The sequence below is a fragment of the Pseudorca crassidens genome, chromosome 2 (genome assembly GCF_039906515.1).
Source record: "Pseudorca crassidens isolate mPseCra1 chromosome 2, mPseCra1.hap1, whole genome shotgun sequence".
In the NCBI taxonomy this organism is placed as follows: domain Eukaryota; kingdom Metazoa; phylum Chordata; class Mammalia; order Artiodactyla; family Delphinidae; genus Pseudorca; species Pseudorca crassidens.
The window spans coordinates 67,832,003-67,853,843 of record NC_090297.1 but is presented as its reverse complement, the minus strand read 5'-3'; the positions used below and the strand labels follow the sequence as shown (position 1 = coordinate 67,853,843).

At 39.9% G+C, this 21,841-nt stretch overlaps 1 protein-coding gene and 1 non-coding gene across 4 annotated transcripts in view; one reads left to right on the top strand and one right to left on the bottom strand.

Annotated features, from left to right (window-relative positions):
- GIPC2 (GIPC PDZ domain containing family member 2) overlaps positions 1-21,841 on the bottom strand; it is an 86,070-nt gene that overhangs the window by 45,439 nt on the left and 18,790 nt on the right. For all 3 annotated transcript variants that reach the window (XR_010940916.1, XM_067726667.1, XM_067726668.1), the window contains exons 2-3: positions 12,454-12,639; positions 2,518-2,698 (exon numbers count right to left, since the gene is read on the bottom strand). Coding sequence is in view for 2 of the 3 variants with exons in the window: in XM_067726667.1 (XP_067582768.1) it covers positions 2,518-2,698; positions 12,454-12,639 (367 nt within the window). In the remaining variant the exon portion in view is untranslated. The remainder of the gene's footprint in view (positions 1-2,517; positions 2,699-12,453; positions 12,640-21,841) is intronic.
- On the top strand, positions 7,995-8,101 carry LOC137220282 (U6 spliceosomal RNA). Its single transcript, XR_010941593.1, has one exon. It is a non-coding gene; the product is annotated as a U6 spliceosomal RNA (small nuclear RNA).

The window sequence follows — 21,841 nt, the reverse complement described above, 5'->3', positions numbered from 1 at the left end:
TTGATAGTCTTTCCCAAAAATGTCTTTTCCTTAAATTAGATAGTGCTTATTCCGTAGCTCTCAAAGAATCTTGACACATATAGTGGCCCCTAGAAGTGGAGTGTGGATAGTGGTGGGTGTAAAATATGGAAATAAAACAGGCAGTACGGATTCCCTCATCAGCGGTTAAGAAGTTGTGTTCATCATACCTGCTATGCCAGCACAAAGCAGCCAACTACATTATTCCCTCCTATATTTTGGGACACAGTCCACATGCCTCCCCAGGCTAAATCTTTGGGAAGCTGATAGGAAAATCTCAAGATACTGGATTGTGTGGCTATTTCTGACAGCTTTTGGTTAAGTCCAAGAAATGACTTAGGCCATCTTGGCTGAAGCTATCTGAATGCAAAGAAGAGAATTCTGCCTCATGTAGACTGGCCCTTTCTCCTGGTAGGAATCCATGATGACAGAGTCAGATCATGAAGGACTTTAAATTTGAATCAATGAATCAATGAAAATGCTAGAAAAACACAGGAAGGAAGGAAACATAGCAAAAGATAAGATGGGGATGGAGAGAATGGGGCCAAGACTGGTCCCCCAAGTACCTCCTCATGTATATTCCCTCCCTGGCAAAGAGCTAAGTGCTGGAATAAGGCCACAGGGTAAGGAACAAGCTAGCATTGCCTTTATCCTAGAGTCAAAAAGACAGGCACCAAAATTAAGGGCTGAAGGGTGGAAAGAGAAGCAAGGCCTACTTCTAAGAGAAATCCCCGGGCTAGGGCCCAGAGGCAAACCTTGATCTACAGAGTGAAAAATGCATATACACCAGCAGGTGTTACATTGAGTTAAGCTGCCATTGAAACCATGGAAAATAAAAACTTGTCACTGCCCCAAAATCAATCTCCAGGTATCCTAACTCATACCACCAGAATGTGAGCTGCCTGAAATAATATACCCCCATTAGGAAACTCCTTTTCAAATTTGTCCATGGAATTCATATGAAGCAAAAGAGCAGGTTCAGCCAACGCAGACACATAAGGCAGTGAAGTACACCAACCGTCCGTACATGTATCTCAAATACTGAAGGAAAAAAATCTAATCGTGGAGCAATAATACCCAAATACAATGACCTCTGTAACATCCAAGACTATTACCAACCTAACATCCAAGTTAAGGTATACCAGCAACTTTCTACAAAAGAACACAGGGACCACACAATTTATATGCAGACAAGGAAAAACAGGAAGAGATCGACTCTGGAAAACAGATTCTATGGTAGAAATAAATGTAGAAAGAAATTATATTTCTTGAGCTGTACTAAGAGAATAATTTTGATTTACAAAGAGTCTAAATCAGATACTGTTTATCTCAAACTGCCTACATCCTATCAGTTTATATGCTGTGATACCTGGGAAGTTGGTTACCAAATAAAGCCATTTCAAAAGGGGCTGCTGGATAGAACTCTGCGTGATGGCCCACCTTCCTCTGTGGGAAGTGAGCTCAGATGCTGTGATGTACCATGCAGAACCACGGTATCTGCAGCAGTGGTTCCTAGAATGGTCCCTCCAGGAGCACTACTGGCATAAGGCATCCTTTTCTTACATCTTCTTGGAACTCTGTCACCCACAAGCAATACCACCTACACTGCATTTCTATTAAATGGCACAGAATTGCTTGGAAGCAGAGAAAGTGTTTCAATTTCGTATGGCTAGGATCTGCCCCTTACTTGCTTAGGGTGGGGAAATATAATTGCCCAGACCCACTGCATTCACTCATCATTGTCATTAACTGCCCTGAGAAAAGCCATTAGAGACAAACTATAAGGAATATTTATGCTTTGTGAGCAAAGGAAAGAACATAAGGTGGGTGGAGTCACAGATGAGCAAGGGCAGGCTGAGAATGATTCTGCTGAAGATATTTTAACACTGATGAACACTAGGCCATCATTTGGCTTATTAAAATAGTTCTGGGTAGTGAGAGAGAAGCTGGCACATTTTCCTGTAGATGAGATAGCCCTAGGGGTTTGAACAGCAGTTGGAACACAGCTGCCATGGCTAAAACCAAGCAAGTACAGATGTCACACCAAAGTAGAAGCAATTTCATACCATTCCACACTGCCAAGTTTAAAATGCCAATGGAGGAAGAGTATTGAAGGAAGTCTTTAAAATAGACCAAATAACTACTTTAAATACCAATTCTGTGTGTAACTAAAATTTTTGCTATTGAGGTCCATGAGTGACAGATACCACTGTTCAGAGAGCTCAGTCAAAAATCTCCCTGCTCGGCAAGATGAACGCAATACAAGGTGCTGTTCTTCAAGCTTGGAGCAAATTGAGTCACTATACATGACACTTTATAACTCCAAAATGTCTTTTTAAGAAAATGTCCTTCTAGGTAATCTTTTTCTCCTTCAATGGTTGTTTTCCTTATAAGTAGAGCTTATCTATCACTTCCTATGTTCTTAACTGATATACCAAAGCACATGGTACCATATCACAGTACTCATTTCCCTGAGAAAGATAAACCAAACCGACTTACCAAAGGCCTTCTTAGGTTCTATTAACTTCAAGGTAAAGAGTTCCTCTTTTTTTAATTCCTTTAACTTCTTAGCAACATCAAAGTGACGCCACCCAAGGATAGTTTCTCCATTGATGGCTTCAATGTGATCCCCCACACAGATTGTTTTAACTGAGTCAATTATGCTGCCATCTTTAATTCTCTGAAAGAAAATGAAGGGTAATACTTAATATAAAATAGCACTGTGTAACATTACTTATCGTGCTCTTGAGACATTACATACAATATACTGACACATCAACAAGGCAGTTTAATGTTCAGTTAAAGACAGAAGCCCAAACAACAAAGACAACCATCCTACTCCCAACCATTCTTTTTTTTTTTTTTTTTTTTTTTTTTTTTTTGCGGTACGGGGGCCTCTCACCGTTGTGGCCTCTCCCGTTGCGGAGCACAGGCTCCGGACGCACAGGCTCAGCGGCCATGGCTCGCGGGCCCAGCCGCTCCGGGGCATGTGGGATCCTCCCGGACCGGGGCACGAACCCGTGTCCCCTGCATCGGCAGGCGGACTCTCAACCGCTGCGCCACCAGGGAAGCCCCCCAACCATTCTTATTTATCATTCAGAATTCAGCTTCCATCACAGTCACCACCTCCTCTGAGTAGCTTTTCCTGACACCTCCCAGCCCACTCCAAGACTAGGTAAGGTGCCACTCTCATGTAGTACTTTCTGCTACATAAGTTGAGCTCTAAGCTAGGTACTTTACATTCGCCATCTCAATTAATTTTAACAAACTTTATGAGAGTCTCATGTCTCGATCAGAAGATCAAGGAATTTGCCAAGTTCAACAAACCATACTGCAATTGTTCATTTATCTCTCAGTCTCCACTACTGAACTGTAATATCCTTGGGGACAGAGATGGTCTTCTTCACCACTGCCCTTTGCCTAGCACAACATCTGCACAGAAAAGTCCCTCCATAAATGATTGTTGAATCATTTCAACATGAGGCCCATTACATCAGAATAAAGCTTGAGCTTCTTCTACCAGCTACAGTTTTTTAAACCTTAGTTACAAATGCAAGACAAGAATTGGTAGTTAAGAATATTGATACTTGGGCTTCCCTGGTGGCACAGTGGTTGAGAGTCCGCCTGCCGATACAGGGGACGCGGGTTCGTGCCCCGGTCCGGGAAGATCCCACATGCCACAGAGCGGCTGGGCCCGTGAGCCATGGCCACTGAGCCTGCGCATCCAGAGCCTGTGCTCCGCAACGGGAGAGGCCACAACAGTGAGAGGCCCGCGTACCAGAAAAAAAAAAAAAAAAAAAAAAGAATATTGATACTTAAGAGACAGGTGTGGTTACCAGTTGTGGAGCCAATGAGAAGGATGTTATACCATCGCTTTTCATTCATATATTTTAGGTGAGGAGAACTTAGGACCCAAGGAGAAATATCAAATTGGTCTTTCCTAACTCTATCATAGGTATGTACAATATATCAGTAGCACAGAGTTTCAAGATGAGGTGTAAGACTCCCTAACATAATCCTAAGAATTTCTGAAAAGATTTTAGGGACAGAAGCTCCAGAAAGCTCTGCACAGGTAACAGCCGCACAGAGGATGTACAAATTCTTCAACAGTGGTGAGGAACACGGCAAAATGCAGGCCACAGTCTGCCTCGGGCATCACAAATCCTTTGTGAGAATGACAGGCTGGAAATATTAGGGGCTGCTGCTATTGTGTAACTGAAGTGTGTGTATTCCCCACTCTTGCCAGGTGGAGTAACAACATCTTCTGAGGCAGCAGGGGATTGATTACTGCGTCCACGAGTTGAGAGACAAACCGATCTCAAGTACCCCAACATCTCCATAATACTGTCATAAGAAAAAACAAGTTGTAGAAGACTAACCTAGAAAGGTTGGGCATTTTTAATTTTTAAATTGTATTACAATATACCAAAACTTACAGTGGGTTTCTTTTTTACCCCCCCAATTTTAAGAACACTGATATGTTCATTGTAATAACTGTTAACAGGCTTTATGCTAATGACACAATAATGCTTATTCACACGGAGATTATTGTCATTACAGGTAGTTAATTTTAAAGGAAAAAAACCAGAAATTTCATAATCTAAGTGACAATGTTTTTTTAGTAAGTCCATATTTGACACATAAACTAGAGAAACAAACAAGGGTAACAAACACTGTACTGAGTGGTAACAAACCACTCAGTACACCTGGAGTTTTCAAACTGTCATAGAAACATAAGTGAGATTAAACAAAAGATTAGAGTTTAAAGAAACAAAGCAAAAAAATGTAATATTCTGTCATCTAACCTTTCTTAAGTCACTAGAGAATATGAAAATCTATAACTCTGACTTTCTTCATTTTTATTCTAAGTTGTTTCTTGATACATTCTGAACCTATTTTTTCCTTTGATCAACTATACCATACAAATTTCAGTTCCACATATTTTTAGTTTAAGACTTACTGTTGTAATTTTATTAAAAATAAGCACTATATAAAACTAAATGAAAGACTTTAAAGACATGTATGAATCTTACCAGTAAATTAAATGGCAGAGTAACAGAAATCTAGGGTCACCAGGACCTATGAGTAGCCACAGGTCACAAGAAAGGTGCCCAGAGAGAGGGAGGAAGGGCAATTACCAGAAGTCAGCAGGTAGCAAGGTGAGAATCCAGGTGGGCAAGAGAAAAGTCAATGCATATGTAATCATCAGGGCCAGTGGATAAGAATCTGGGATGAAGAGAGAGGAAAATCGACATAAGAAACTTGGAGAAAGGCACCATAGGTGAATCAGATATAGAAGCAAAGTGGGAGACACTGATGATATATTTTGTGGGTGACCTGAGCCTTAGCTTCCTAAATAGATAGAATAAAGAATGAGGTAGCGGGCTTCCCTGATGGCGCAGTGGTTGAGAGTCCGCCTGCCGATGCATGGGACACGGGTTCGTGCCCCGGTCCGGGAAGATCCCACATGCCGCGGAGCGGCTGGGCCCGTGAGCCATGGCCGCTGAGCCTGCGTGTCTGGAGCCTGTGCTCCGCAACGGGAGAGGCCACGGCAGTGAGAGGCCCGCGTACCGCAGGAAAAAAAAAAAAAAAAGAATGAGGTAGCAACTGAAACAAGTTTCTGCAATTTAATATACTTTAATAATCATACCATAACTTGATATAGATTAATAATATTGCTAAAAGTGCTACTCGGGCACAAAGGACCAGCAAGAAAAAAGAGGCATTAATTCTATATTTATATTTACTGAGTTACTTAATATCATTCTCTTAAACACTTAGAACTTTCTCTCATCTGGCTTTGGAGCTTGATGCTGCAAAATGTGAAGACAACATTAAATATTTTTTGGAAGGTAGGATTTACAATATTATTAAACGTAGAGGTTCCCAAACATTTCAGACCGTTATTATATTAACTTCTATTAACTCATCCCATATAGTTACAAAATTCTATCTTCTCATCACAAATCCGCAGAACTCTAGGGTGGCATCCCACCATCCTCAAAGTCTTAAGCATTGACTCGAGGTTGTTTGAGCCGACCCTGCCCACATGGTCAGCAACTCTGAGTCTCTGCTGCTGACCCTCCAAACACTGTCCTCAAACCTTGTTCATAATAATAAACATGCAGACAACAATTGTAAATAGCTATTTCATTTAGTCCTAACACACCTGGGAGGGGAAATATTTAATATTCCTTTAGTGAATGAAGAAATCAAAGCACAGTGATGACATGGCTTAACCAAAATAACACAGCTAATAAATAAGAAAACTGGTTTTCAAAGAGAGGTGGTATAATTATGAGACATCATGCTCTTTCCTCAAAACACTCCCAATCAAACAGATCTAACTAACCCAAATGTCTGGTTAAGAAAGAAAGAAAGTCACATGAATAATTCAAGATCTTCTGACTCAAGACCGGAGTTTGGGGTTGTAGTTATCCAAGATGATCTATCACCTTGATAATCATTTTACGATACTAAGTGTATCAAATCAATACATTGTACACCTTAAATTTACACCATGTTATATGTCAACTATACCTCAATAAAGCTGGAAAAAGGTGACCTATCACCTTTGAACTTTTTTTTTTTTACAAACTCCACCCTCCTACTTTACTTTTTCTTACCTCTACTAAAGCTGTTCTTCATCTATATCATGGCCTCCAGATCTCAAATATTACCTCTTTTCTCAGATCACCACTTCTATTCTTGCTTTACATGCCTCTTCTCAGAGATCCTAGCTTCCATCCCAGAACTGCCCCCGCCCCCGCCCCCCGAGTCCCTTAATCTTGTACAATTATTAGTTCTGGATAAATAATCAAAATATTAGAAATATATGAGTACCATATTTCTCAAAGGATCATGCTAAAATGTGATTTAGTTCTAGTAAAGTAAAAGTATCCCAAAGTATACAGATTTCTATAAGATATTCTGAAAATGACAGTTCTGTGGTTATTTATAAGCTACTTCAATTCTAAATCAACTTAGGTTTTCATTTCTTAATTGCATAGTATAAGCCCTTATTTTTATTTTGAATCTATAAGTATTCTCTTCTGTTAAACTAGGGAAAAGGAAACAAGAGTTCGGAGGTCAAATCTGGCCTACCACTTGTTTTTATACGACCCATGAGTTATGAATGGTTTTACCTTTTTTAATGGTTGGGAAAAAATAAAAGAATATCTGTGACATGTGAAAATTATACAAAATTCAGATTACAGTGTCCATAAAGAAGATTTTACTAAAAGACATCTATGCTCATAGTTTAAGTATTGTATATAACTTCTGTGCTACAACGTTGAGTTGAGTAGTTGCAACAAAGATTGTATGACCCTAAAATTTAATGAAGCCTAAAATATTCACTACCTGGCCCTTTATAGAAAATGTACGCCAACTCTGGTCCTGAACTATTTTAGGAATTTGTAGAGTTTGTTGTAAGTATACTCTGATTTTTCTGATTAAGTTATTTATATATATTTTCCTGGGAAATGTTAAGACTTGGGTACAAAAGTTATACATGTTTAAGTCTGCTGTCTTTCCACCTGAAGAGGCTTATCAGTGAGAACCATGTGGTACTAGTAAATACATTTCTCTGCCATCGATCTCATCTCCTAAGTATGTGATGATTTGTTGTTGTTGCTATTTATTAAGTTATTAGCTATCAATTATAAGTACTATCAAACATTTCAGAGGTGTCATCAGTTTATACCCAAATAATCCTATAAAGTAGGTGCTAATATTCCATTTGAGAGAAGGCACAGAAATGACTTTAATGACTTGTCCAAGGTCACACAGCAAGTAAATAAATGGTTGAAGCAAGACCAAAAGCAGGCCTGATTCTAAAGCCCGTGGTCCTATACACCACTGCACTGCCTTCCTAATCATGGACTCCTTCCTCCTCACCCTTGTCTGAATCCCCACAACACTGTTCTCTTACATCAACCTTCACTGATTTGCAGCCACTGCTAAAAGCATATCAAGTACTCATTTCAGCAGCACATACACTAAAATTGGAACCATACAGAGAAGATTAGCATAGTCCCCAAACAAGGATGACATGTGAACTCTTGGAACATTACATTTTTTCTGCTTATCTTGGCAAAAACACTGGAAGAGTGAGCCAGAAATTAACAAAATTGATTACTTTAAGGAGTGGGGAAAATGAGTAAATGGGGATCACAGAAGGAGCGACATCTCTGAATACATCTTTTATTATAGTTTTAACTTTTGAAACCATTTTACATACTCAGAAAATTAAATCAACATGAGAGGAAAAACTCAAACTCAATTTGAATAGAAGCAAATGGATTCAACACTATTTCAAATGAATAAAATTCATGGGGTGGGTGGGGGAGGGTTCCCTGGTGGCACAGTCGTTGAGAGTCCGCCTGCCGATGCAGGGGACACGGGTTCGTGCCCCGGTCCGGGAGGTTCCCACATGCCCCGGAGCGGCTGGACCTGCGAGCCATGGCCGCTGAGCCTGCGCGTCCGGAGCCTGTGCTCCGCAACGGGAGAGGCCACAACAGTGAGAGGCCCGCGTACAGAAGGAAAAAAAAAAAAAAAATCATGGGGTGGGGGAAGGAGGGGCAAGTGAGAACCTATTCCAAGTTAACTTCTGAAGAGAATACTTTGTGTACATACATTTAAAGACAAAAAAATGCATAGAAATCTTGAACTCTTAATAGATTTTTCAGAGTACAAATACAGCAATTCTGAAACTATTTTATGTATATTGTAGAAATAAGGAAATAAGTAAATATTTCAATAATCTTGAGAGCAAATATTTTAGTGGGGAAGCCAAGGTAGCACCTTGTGGGGCAGGATTAGATTGGAGGCATAATTATGAAATCATAATTCCTAAAATACATGTTTTCTAACCCTTTCTGTGGTAACTGAAAGGACCTAGGAACACTGACACTCAGGTAGCAATGAATGCATGCGACCAGCTCAGATCTTGATTTTGAAATACCCATCCTCACTAAAAAAGAGAACTCCTTGAAGAATGGTTGATTCCAAGCCTGGGGAAAACAAGATAAAAGATGATCGTAGAACATCTTGTTGTACCAGAAAGGAAGGAATTGCTCAATAAAATAATGGGAGGCAGGTCAAAAGGATACAGGAGCCAGCTGAAAAGGACTCCTGCAGGACAAATCTCAGGAAACTGGAGTATCAAAATAAATGATGGTAATGGACCCACTGAATAAGAAATTGACAACTAATAAGGACCTACTGTATAGCACAGGGAACTCTTCTCAATACTCTGTAATGACCTACATGGGAAAAGAATCTAAAAAAGAGTAGATTTATGTATATGTATCTGATTCACTTTGCTGTACAGCAGAAACTAACACAACATTGTATAATCAACTATATTCCAATAAAAATTAATTTAAAAATCATGTGTTCATTGCTAATAGATAATAAATAAGTGGAGTGCTTTATTATAATAGAATGTTTTAAAAATATATATAGGAAATGATGGAATTAGAAAGACCACCATTTTGCAACCATTAAAGACCGAGTCAGGCAAGACTCATCAATAGATGCTAAGTGTGTGGGGTGTGACTAAGAGAACAAGATATATACATAATCTCAAAGTATCTCTCCACAAATTATTAATTACAAAGGAAAATATAACTTCGCAGTGAATAAGACTGGCAGCCACTACCTTACACAAGGGAAAAAATTAACATCATGAATAGTGAGACAAACCAATAAAATGCATCTTCTGAGGTAATACACTGAGAAGGACACAACATCACTTATCTAATTTTCCTGCCAAAAATGCGTAATAACCGGTTTCACAACATAAAGAGACATCAGAAAAGTCCAAATTGAGGGATATTCTATAAAAGGCTGAGGAACTATTCTAGAGTAAAGATGACTAAAAAGACATGATAACTAAATGAAATACATGATCCTGTATTGGACTTATTCCAGGATAAAAATGCATTACGAGGACAACTGATAAAATTGCAATATGGACATTAGATTAGTTTGACAGTATTGTATCGCTGTTAGGTTTTCTGAATTTCATAATTGTACTGTAGGTATACTAAAGAGAATATCTTTGTTCTTAGAAACTACATTCTGAAGTATTACTGGATAAAGAGACATAATACATGCACTCCACTTTTTCCAATGGTTCAGGAAAAATTACATATATGTATATGTGTGTTTAAGAGAATAAAGCAAATGTGGCAAATGGTAAAACTTTTTTGAGTAAAGGGTATCATGTGAGTTCTTTGTTATTACACTCTTTCAGTAAGTCTGAAATCATGCCCTCCACAATTTTTAAAGCATCATATCAACCTTGTACACAGTATGATATTCATTTCTTTTCTAAGTTGAACTGTAAGTTGGAGGTTTGGCTTAGGCTCCACTTTCTCTTTGACACCATGTTCTCTGTCCCCACAGGGCTAGTGACTAGTAATCTGAGGCAGGCACATGTCTGAAGGGACATAAAAAAATAGAAACACAAGCTCTGGACATCAGAGGCTAAGATCTAAAAAATCCATGCGTGTTTGCAAAACTTCCAAGCCCTTCCCTTGCAAAACTTCCAAGCCCTTCCCTGCTGACATTAGAATGGCATTGCTCCATGTACCTCATGTCCTGAGCTTCCCCCAGATAATCCCACATGACTTTCCCAACTCACGGATTTTCCATTTGGTCACCCGCTCAACCTTCAGCAGAGTCATATCTTTTGCAGAGCTAAAAATAGCCATTCTATCAAGTGGGAAGTTAATTAAAGTACTATTTACAGTTAAGAAGATAACTTCCCTAAGGCTATTTTTTTCAGTGATGACAATGCATCAGAAAATCAAGGATCTGGACCAAAAAAAGGCATGAAATTTTATCACTAATTCTAAGCTCAGTGGGTAGGATTGCCAGCTCTGGAGTCAGATCGCTTGGATTCAAATCCTGAATTTGTCCAGCTGCATTAACTCTGGGCAAGCTGCTTAACCTTCCCAAACCTGTTTCTACATCTATAACAGTTGATAATAGTGCCTACCCAGAGATGAACCTCACAGACATGTTGAGCAAAAGCCAGAAACAGCAGAGTACATAATATGTGATTCCACTTGCATGAAGTTCAAAAACAAGCAAAACTATGGTGATAGAGGTCGAAATAGTGGCTACCTTTGTGGGGGAAGGGTACTGACCGAGAAGGAGCACAAGGGAGTCTTCTGGGTGAGGGAAATGAAATTTCCCTTACTCTAGGTGGTGTTTACACAGATCTGTAAACATTCGTTAAAGGTGTACATCTGTTACATCTCAACAAAAAAGTAATTAAAAAGAAAACATGATACCAAATGGAATTGTTGTGAGCATTAAAAAAAAAAAAAAATCCCACCATGTGAACAGTTCCCCATATTCACAGTTCCACATCCATAGATTCAACCAACCTGGACTGCATTACACTGTAATGTTTACTATTGAAAAAAATCTGAGTGGACCCACACATTTCAAACCTGTGTTGTTAAAGAGTCAACTGTATATGTTCAGATATTTTTGAAGAGCATTTTTTTTTTTTTTTTTTGGCGGGACGCGGGCCTCTCACTGTTGTGGCCTCTCCTGTTGCAGAGCACAGGCTCCGGACACGCAGGCTTAGCGGCCATGGCTCACGAGCCTAGCTGCTCCACGGCATGTGGGATCTTCCCAGACCGGGACACGAACCCGTGTCCCCTGCATCGGCAGGCAGACTCTCAACCACTGCACCACCAGGAAAGCCCACTGAAGAGCATTTTTTTAAAGAAAATAAGGTGGCCAAAAATATGTGCTCTTGGAAATAACACAAAATCAATGGCAATCAGCATGGAAGTCACATGCTGACGAGCAACAGACCTACAAGATCCCATGAGGATAAGTAGGCACCAGGGCCAGGCTTTCATTTTCAGTAAATGCTAAATTCTAGAGGAAGTTTAATCTGAAGGAAAAAAAAAAAATCAAGGAAAGAGTAAACAAAAGAATGGTGTTGGGACTTCCCTGGTGGTGCAGTGGTTAAGAATCCGCCTGCCAATGCAGGCGACGCAGTTCGAGCCCTGGTCCAGGAAGATCCCACATGCTGCAGAGCAACTAAGCCCACACACGGCAATTCCTGAAGCCCCCCGCTCGCCGCAACGGAGAAGCCACCACAATAAGAGGTCCGTGCAATGCAGCAAAGAGTAGCCCCTGCTCGCCGCAACTAGAGAAAGCCCACGCGCAGCAAAGGAGACCCAACCCAGCAAAAATGAATTAAATAAAATAAATTAATTTTAAAAAAAAGAATAGTGTCTTTGAAACATTTTTTAAAGGAAACATTACCAATCCATCCATCGCTGTCGAGTCAGCTCTCACTCCAAAGATCATTTCAAACTTTCTTTGACCTGGTAGATTTTCATATAATATAGATTATATGTTACCCTCAGTTAAGTCACACAGTTATTTTTTAAGACTTACCTTTATAAAAGCATAGCCAGCACCATTATCTGTAATGGTGAGACCAAGTGAATCCTCAGATTTATACACATTCACTTCTTTTTTGATCCCTTTCACATGGGCAAATATGAAATCTTCAAGACCTATCTGTGCTCCTAAGAGTTTTCCCATGTCAACTTTAGGTGTATTTAAAGTGCAATATAAGATCTGCAAAGAGAAAGAAATATTTTAGGTCAGTTTCCACCAGGAAAACATTCTGATCATTAGTTTATTTAATACTTGAGTGAAATAGTCCTCAATTTATGATGTAAGCAGTTATATCATTAACGTTAGGTGATATGAACTGTTTCCTATAGGCCAAGCTCTGTGTTAAGCAATTTATATCCATTATCATATTTAATCCTCACAATAGCTTTATAAATACATTATCGTCTCCATATTACCAATAAGAAAATCGAGACTTAATGAAAGTAAGCAATTTGTCTAAGGTCACAAAGATATTACTTGTCAGAGCCAGGATTCAAGCTCAGGTCTCACCAACTTCGTAGTGGTTTACACTCCTATGTTACTTGCCATTTACAATGCTGACATCGAAGGTTGTGTTCCCAAAGGTGGGGTCATGATATGTATACCACAATGAAAACACAGGCAAGACTATTTTGGAAAATTTGCTTTTTTAAATGAGGAAATTTTTATTTATTTTGCATTTTTGTGCTTAAGAAAGTAATTAGTGGGTTTCCCTGGTGGCACAGTGGTTGAGAGTCCTCCTGCCGATGCATGGGACACGGGTTCGTGCCCCGGTCCGGGAAGATCCCACATGCCGCGGAGCGCCTGGGCCCGTGAGCCATGGCCGCTGAGCCTGCGCGTCCAGAGCCTGTGCTCCGCAACGGGAGAGGCCACAACAGTGAGAGGCCCGCGTACCGCAAGGAAAAAAAAAAAAGTCTGAATTGGAACAGCTCTCCCTGCTCTACAGTTAGAGGTCCAGCATGGTTGGCAAATCCCTTATCAAATCCCAGAGGTATATAAAAGGTACTAGTGATAAAGACAAGGAAGAGGCCAAAGGGTACAGAAGAATTAACGCCTACAGGGAAGAACTACTGCCGCTGCCCTTTCCTCTTTACACCCAGGTCTGTAGTGAGCTGTTCTAACTGGTGGGCCTTTAACACAAAGGGTTGTTAACCTTTGTATCCCGGTGAAGACATAATATATTCGGCTTTATAGTTACTCTTTGCAAATACTCACTGGTGTTAAATTTTTATTATTCACGGGGGGCGGCGAGTCATTTAAGCCAATAATGGCTCCTATTTCTTATTCCAGTTGTGAAGTCAGTGGTATAATTAGTCCACTAACAAAAATCATTAATCATGGTTAGTCAGGGGGAGGTAGTATGCATAGAAAACAGCTTTTCTGGCTTCCTTTCTCAAAAAGATGGAAAGTGAGTAGAACAGTTTTCTCATTGTCGTTTTTTTCCCGTGAAAATCTGTTAATGATGCTCATAGTGGATCCCAACCACCACTAATAAGCAACTTACCAAGTAGACCTATGATCTTATTTGCAAAGCAGAAATAGAGACACAGACGTAGAGATCAAACGTTTGGATACCAACGGGGAAGGCGGGGGGGATGAATTGGGAGACTGGGATTGACATATATACACTACTGCTACTATGTATAAAATAGATAACTAATGAGAACCTACTGTATAGCATAGGGAACTCTACTCAATGCTCTGCGGTGACCTAAATGGGAAGGAAATCCAAAAGAGAGGGGATATATATGTATACGTATAACCGATTCACTTTGCTGTACGGTAGAAACTAACACAACATTGTAAAGCAATTATACTCCAATAAAAATTAATTTATAAAAAAGCAACTTACCAAGTAGACAGGAAATAAAACATTAAAACATAATGATGATAAAACAGGGTAGGGGAAAAAGCCCCAAACAGGAAATCCCACACAAACTGAACTTCTAGCTACTAAGCTACTTCCTTTCTTTCAACCTTTTCACATGCTTCACTACAGAACAAATGTAAGATTTCCTGTAGATATAACCCTTTCCCACTGTGCTTCCTCCCCTGCAGAATAACGTTCCACTCCGGGCAGCCAGAAGTTGGCAGCCCAGACATCAGGGTTTCTTTCCTGGAAGGAGTAGAGCCATGGAATAGAGCTCCACAGAAAGTTGTGTTGAAAACCGGCAGAAATGTAATGGTCCCTGGGAGGTGGAGTAAGAGCCCTCTGTAGCAGCAGGTAACTAAAGCTCCGAGACTTCAGATCAGTTCCTCAAGGGAGGATAAAAACCTATCACTCACACGATCTCAATGCCCAGACATCAGCAAATACATCTGTATGTCATAAAGTCTAGAGATTCAAATACTCCTCGTAGATACTGCATTTTGAATTGAAAAATAAGAAATGCTTTCTAAATGTTGCAAAGTTCGTGCTCATTCGTCTACTCACAATCATCTATTGAACACGTGCTTTTTGTCAGGTTCTGTGCTGCACGCTGGATGTACAAAGATGACTAGGACCAGTCCTCATACACAAGGAACTCCCAGGCTGGTAGATGCTCCACTGAGGTACAGTAGGGCAACACAACCCAATTGTAATATAACAGTCCTGGATATTTAAACCAAAAAGGAACCGCAGATACATATCATGAAGCTTCCGACCTCCATTCATACATTTTCTTCAATCCAAAATCTAAAAGGCCTGCCCGCCCACCCCCAACTCTACCCCCATGCTCTTGTCTACTGAGACTCTGCAGGAATGTGACTGCCCGGTGGAATCACTCTTTCCACTTCACTCACAACGTTTAAATCTAGCACCTCATTCGAGTGTCTGAGTCACCTTGCCTTCAACTCCAATTGGTGTAACACGTATTTGTCATCCTCACTCAGAGAGGCGAGATCTGTCATCTTTCTCCTACGATGTCTAACACAGTGCACTGCTCAGTTTTTATCCGAATGTCACTGCACATTCACTTACCTCGTTTAATAAAACCCACCTGTGTACTAGGTTTTACTAACCTCATTTTGTGGATGAGAAAATTATGACTTCATCCAATTATCACAGCTAATAAATGTTTAGTGTTAAAAGAAAGAAAAAACAATACAAGAAAAGAAACACTGAAGTGGCTATATAATCAATGTTCCTCTAACAAATACCTGGCCACAGAGATATACTAGAGAGAAGATATACTAGAGAAAAGTAGTACGACATAGTACTTAACGTCATTTTTTTATACTCTGGTGCACAAACTAAATCAAAAGAAAGTAAACTCAGGGTAAGGTAGCATATAAGGAAAATTATCTATCCATTAGGTATACCTTTCTGATGTTTTTTCATTGTAAAATGAAATACTTAACATCTTCTGGGGTATCTATATTTGATGCTTTACCACCATCATTGTTAATTTTCATAAGATTGATGGAGTTCTCATGACTATTCCACTTTCTAGAGCAGTACTACTCAATATAAATGTAACACAAGCTACATAATTTCAAATTTTCTAAAAATCACATTAACAAAAGATATAGGTGAAACTAATCTAATTTCCTCATATAATCCCATATATCCAAAATATCATTTCAACATATAATCATTTTTAAAATGAAATTGAGAGTTTACATTTTTATTAAGTCTTTTTTTCCCCAATCGCCCAATTCAGCACACCACCACCACCACCACCACCACCACCACCCCCGCCACTTTCCCCCCTTGGTGTCCATACATTTGTTCTCTACATCTGTGTCTCAATTTCTGTCCTGCAAACTGGTTCATCTGTACCGTTTTTCTAGGTTCCACATATATGCGTTAATATACGATATTTGTTTTTCTTTTTCTGACTTACTTCACTCTGTATGACAGTCTCTAGATCCATCCATGTCTCTACAAATGACCCAATTTCATGCCTTTTTATGGCTGAGTAATATTCCATTATATATATGTACCACAACTTCTTTATCCATTCATCTGTCGATGGGCATTTAGGTTGCTTCCATGACCTGGCTATTGTAAACAGTGCTGCAGTGAACATTGGGGTGCATGTGTCTTTTTGAATTATGGTTTTCTCTGGGTATATGCCCAGTAGTGGGATTGCTGGGTCATATGGTAATTCTATTTTTAGTTTTTTAAGGAACCTCCATACTGTTCTCCATAGTGGCTGTATCAGTTTATATTCTCACCAACAGTGCAAGAGGGTTCCCTTTTCTCCACACCCCCTCCAGCATTTGTTGTTGTTTTTAAGATCTGGTGTATATTTACCCTTGCATTTTATCTCAGTTTGGACTAGCGACACTTAAAGTGCTCAATATCTATATCTGGCTAGCAGCTACCATATTAGGCAGCTCTGTTCTAGAATCCCATGTCTTTAACAATTTTATACTTTGTATTTTTCCCATCTCCATAAAACTATACATGTCATTCCCTCGACCAAAAATGCCATAGCTTAAACTCAACTTCTAAACCCAGTCATATCTGTCAAAATCTTCCGCATCCAATAAAGTCTAGCTAAACTACATTTTCTAGTAACACCCTAAGCTAATGTTATTCCTTCACCTTCTATATACCTATTAAATTTCATACGTTTGTTGTGGAACTTACCATGTGCTGCTTTGTAAACTTTTAGCAGGTGAGGATTCATCTTATTGTCATATTTGTCTTATTGCGTGCCTGTCACCATGATTTATAGGAGATGTGGTTTAATGAAAGGAGAAAGCTATTGCCCTTTGAGGCCAGATTTGTTATTGTGCTGGACATCAATATCTACAGTACCCATTCCCCTTCCCCCTCAAGTTTCATTCCTCATTTTAAGCCATATGGTAGCTTGGGTAGGAGTGACCCATCCTCAGTTCCATCAGAAATGAATCATAGTTAGGTTTAAATCAGTTAATGACTAATTCATAATCCAACTTAGGCCAATAACATACAAGAAAGAATTTGTTGGGGTTTCTGGGGAAGGAATCTTCTTTTCCACAGAAGTTCCTAGAGAGGTGTCTCTGTCCCTCTGATGTGAAGTCTAACTACTGCAGCTGTCACTTCAACATTAGAAGACTGACCCTGGGGACAAAGCTGGCACATGGAGAAGGGCAGCACCTCTAGATCCAGCCTCACCTAAAGACAGTCAGTAATGGACACTGGAAGTTGTCCACCCCTTTCACCTCCTAAGGTAATCTTCCGATATCAGGTAGCTATACTTCGTGTGTGCTTTGGAGGAAAATGATTCACCTCCTGTGTTACAGGCATAAGGCTTAGACTGGTAGAAGTGGTGATTTTAGGAGTAAGCATGTGGCCCGGTCCTGGCCAACAAGACATGGGAGGAAGATGTCCAGGAAGCCTCAGGGAAGTACTTTTTCATTCCTAAGAAACAAACACAGTAAAAGACAATCCCCTCTTCCCCGGATGTTCCCTTACCTGTATGTGATCTAGAAACTTCCATCACCACCTTACTACCAACGCAGGAAGAGATCAATGCTAAGAATGCAAAGATTTCAAATGAACCTAGGTCCTTGACGTTGGTGAGTTGCTCTGTTAGCCAGCTCTGGAACCCACTATGCCTCTTTTATGTAAAATAGAAAGTTATTTGTCTTAGGCAGTTGAACTAGCTCTGTGCTACTTGCAGCTGAAAACATCCTATCTGATACACAGCCTTATCCCAGAATGTTTAGTTACACAAGCCAATAATTTCACCAACCCATTGTGGGTTGGATTTTCTGTTGCTTTCAACTAACAGATTTCTAACTGATAGAATCATTATCCTTTGTATCTTCATAATTCACGGGGGGGGGGTTTGTTTTGGTTTTGGCCACACTCCACAGCTTGTGGGACCTCAGTTCCTGGACCAGGGACTAAACCCAGGCCACGGCAGTGAAAGCACCAAATCCTAACCACCAGACCACCAGGGAACTCCCCATAATTCACAGTTTAAAAGTTCTTTCTACCTACTGTCTCATTTTATCCTTAAAAAAAAAAAAAAGACAACTCTGAGGTCTATGGTGAATCATGTTTCTTTTAATGCACTGAAGTGATATGCATTCTTATCCTAATTTCATATCCTATCAAAAATTTCAAGCATTGGGCTTCCCTGGTGGTGCAGTGGTTGAGAGTCCGCCTGCCAATGCAGGGGACACGGGTTCGTACCCCAGTCCGGGAAGATCCCACATGCCGCGGAGTGGCTGGGCCCATGAGCCATGGCCGCTGGGCCTGTGCGTCCGGAGCCTGCGCTCCGCAGCGGGAGAGGCCACAACAGTGAGAGGCCCGCGTACCGCAAAAAAAAAAAAAAAATGTCAAGCATAAACTAAAGCTCCCCTGACTTCCAGTATCAGCAAAATGGATATCTAGAGAGGAGCTATGTTATACTTGTAATGGTTGTGAAAAAGAAAGAAAAATAGAAGTAAAGGAAAGAAGGAAACAATGGGTTAAGAGGTAAGAGACCTGGATCTAGTCCCCACTTTGTGCTCTCAGTAAGCTCAGTCATTTGACCTCCTTGGTCTTCATGTACATCCTGGCATTAGTAAAGCTTGGCCTACATCACACAGCTGTTACTAAAACTCAGTAAGAGACTATACATAAAAGTGCTTTTTAAACTAAAAAGCTCTAAAGGTTATTATTAGTATTATTCCTGGAATACAGGTGCTTCTTGAATAATATTTACACCTATGCTTGACAGCTTAAATTGCATTACTTTTCCTGAAAATTAGATTTTGCTCCTTTTTAATGTCATAACCAGGATGGATTTCACGTTCCCCCATAAATTACATTATCCTTCAACTTTTTTTGTTGAGTGTAACTCATGACAGTATTCTTACCCTGCACTTATATTTCAATAGCTATTTTTCAGTTCTCATCACACGGTTACGATTATTCACCCCAGAAACTCAATACGGCCAGGATGATAAGAGTCTGAACTACTGTATAGAGCCCTTAATATAAATTAATATTGCTTTTTCTCTGATGGCAGCATTATACATGCCACGAGTGTGCTAGGTGAATAGGGTTAAATAAATCATTTGTCATTAGTGCTTCAAAAGATATTCTAGCCCACAGACAGGTTGCAAATCTCTCCAAAAACACATCTAATTCATTTTTAAAACTCCAGGAAGTCCACTTCCAACCTTTTGTTTAATGCTTTCCTTAAACAGGAACTGCGTTGGCCCAAGATTCCACATGTTCCAAAGATCTCTGGAAGAAATTATGGGCTTGTGTGGCTTGCATTACAGTATTTGGAATGTGATTTTAAATATAAGCAACTAAGGACTTCCCTGGTGGCGCAGTGGTTAAGAATCCACCTACCAATGCAGGTGACACGGGTTCGAGCCCTGGTCCAGGAAGATCCCACATGCCTCGGAGCAACTAAGCCCATGCGCCACAGCTACTAAGCCTGCACTCTAGAGCCCTCAAGCCACAACCACTGAGCTCGCGTGCCACAACTACTGAAGCCCACGTGCCTCGAGCCCATGCTCCACAACAAGAGAAGCCAGCACAATGAGAAGCCCACGCACCACATCAAAGAGTATCCCCAGCTCGCCGCAACTACAGAAAGCCCACGTGCAGCAACAAAGACCCAATGCAGCCAAACATTAATTAATTAATTAATTAATTTTTAAAAATAAATATAAGCAACTAGAATAGTTATCTCCTGTGGTTATCTAAAATAACAGTGTTACTAAATATTTTAATACAACTACTTTCCTACATCTCAATCTACCAAGAACCTTGCTAACTCTTTATATTTTTCTAAAATAAGCATTATAGAAATATCAATGTCATTATAGAAAATAAAGAGAAAGTGGATAATAATAAACATAGTAATTAACTAAACCATACTTTCATCAGGAGTTAATACCACCATCTTTATACACAAGAATACCACTTGGATTATGTTTTCTTCGTTAATGACCAAGGCCCTATCTGGGTTATTCTTATTATCTAAGCCTCACAGACTGTTTCTCAAAAAGAGAAAAAAGATTTTACTTCCGTTTAGTTAATTGCCCTTAAAATAGCAGGAATTAAGAACAACCTGAAACTAAGAATAATTACTGAGGAGAAAAGATCACCCACTTACCCTGTGTGCTTGAACAGAAGGAAGTAACTCTAGGCAAGCCAGAGTGACAGAATTATATGACTCAAAACTCTTCCCAAAAGCTGAGAGTCTCATCCTACATGATTCCCCCAAATATATGGTAGATGTGTTGTATAAAGGAAATTCTAGAACTCAAACAATTCTTCAATGACATTCATGGAATGAGACACCTGTTCAGCCCTCTCAGCTCTACACAGTTTGGAGACTGGGTCCCACTTCTATCAGAGCAGTAAGTGAAGGAACTGGGGAGATAAAGGTCTGGAAAAACAAAAATAAAATAAAAATTAAGGTCTCATAAACATTAATTGATCACTTATGTGTACCAGGTATTTTCACATACTACCTCATTTAATCCTACAACAATTCTATGTGATGTTTATTACTATACCCATATACTATACAGATTAGAACATAAAGATTTAAAGAGATAAAATAGTTTGTGATTAAGTAGTATTTGGTGCTAATGTAACTCCAATCCTGCTTGTCCAGTTCCAAGCTCTTTCCCCTACAACGTTGCCTCTCTGACACCTAATATCTACATAGAGACATCCAAGTTACTGATCACTTCCTAAAGCATTAGCTCAGCTGATCCATGTGCATCAGGTCATAAGGACAAGCATCACTACATGCTGTGTAGAAGAGAAAACCAGCTCAAACCCCCTTACATGATTTGTCTAAGGTCACATAGCTAGTGAATGACAGAGACAAAACTGGAATTCAGACTTTTGTGCTTTCTCTAACCCCATGATACCATAGCTGTGATGTAAATATAAATTTGGCTTTAAACTTAAAACTCCTAGAAGGCAGAGACTACAAAGTTTTTGCTCTATATGGAGCCAAATACACTGTTTATTTATTAAACCACCCACTTCTTAAAAGGAGTGAAGACAGCTTACAAAAAGGAGCTATTTGTAATTGGACTTGAAAAGTCAGATGTAAGACTTCTCTGGTGGTGCAATGGTTGCAGTGGTTAAGAATTCGCCTGCCAACGCAGGGGACACAGGTTTGATCCCTGGTCCGGGAAGATCCCACATGCCGCAGAGCAACTAAGCCCGTGCACCACAACTACTGAGCCTGAGCTCTAGAGCCCGCGAGCCACAACTACTGAGCCCGTGCACCACAACTGCTGAAGCCCACACGCCTAGAGAAGCCACTGCAATGAGAAGCCTGCACAACAAAGAGTAGCTCCCGCTCGCTGCAACTAGAGAAAGCCCGCGCACAGCAACAAAGACCCAACGCAGCCACAAATTAAATAAATAAATAAATTTAAAATAAAAAATTTTTTAAAGTCAAATGTATTAGGTGATTAGTAAATATCAAAATAT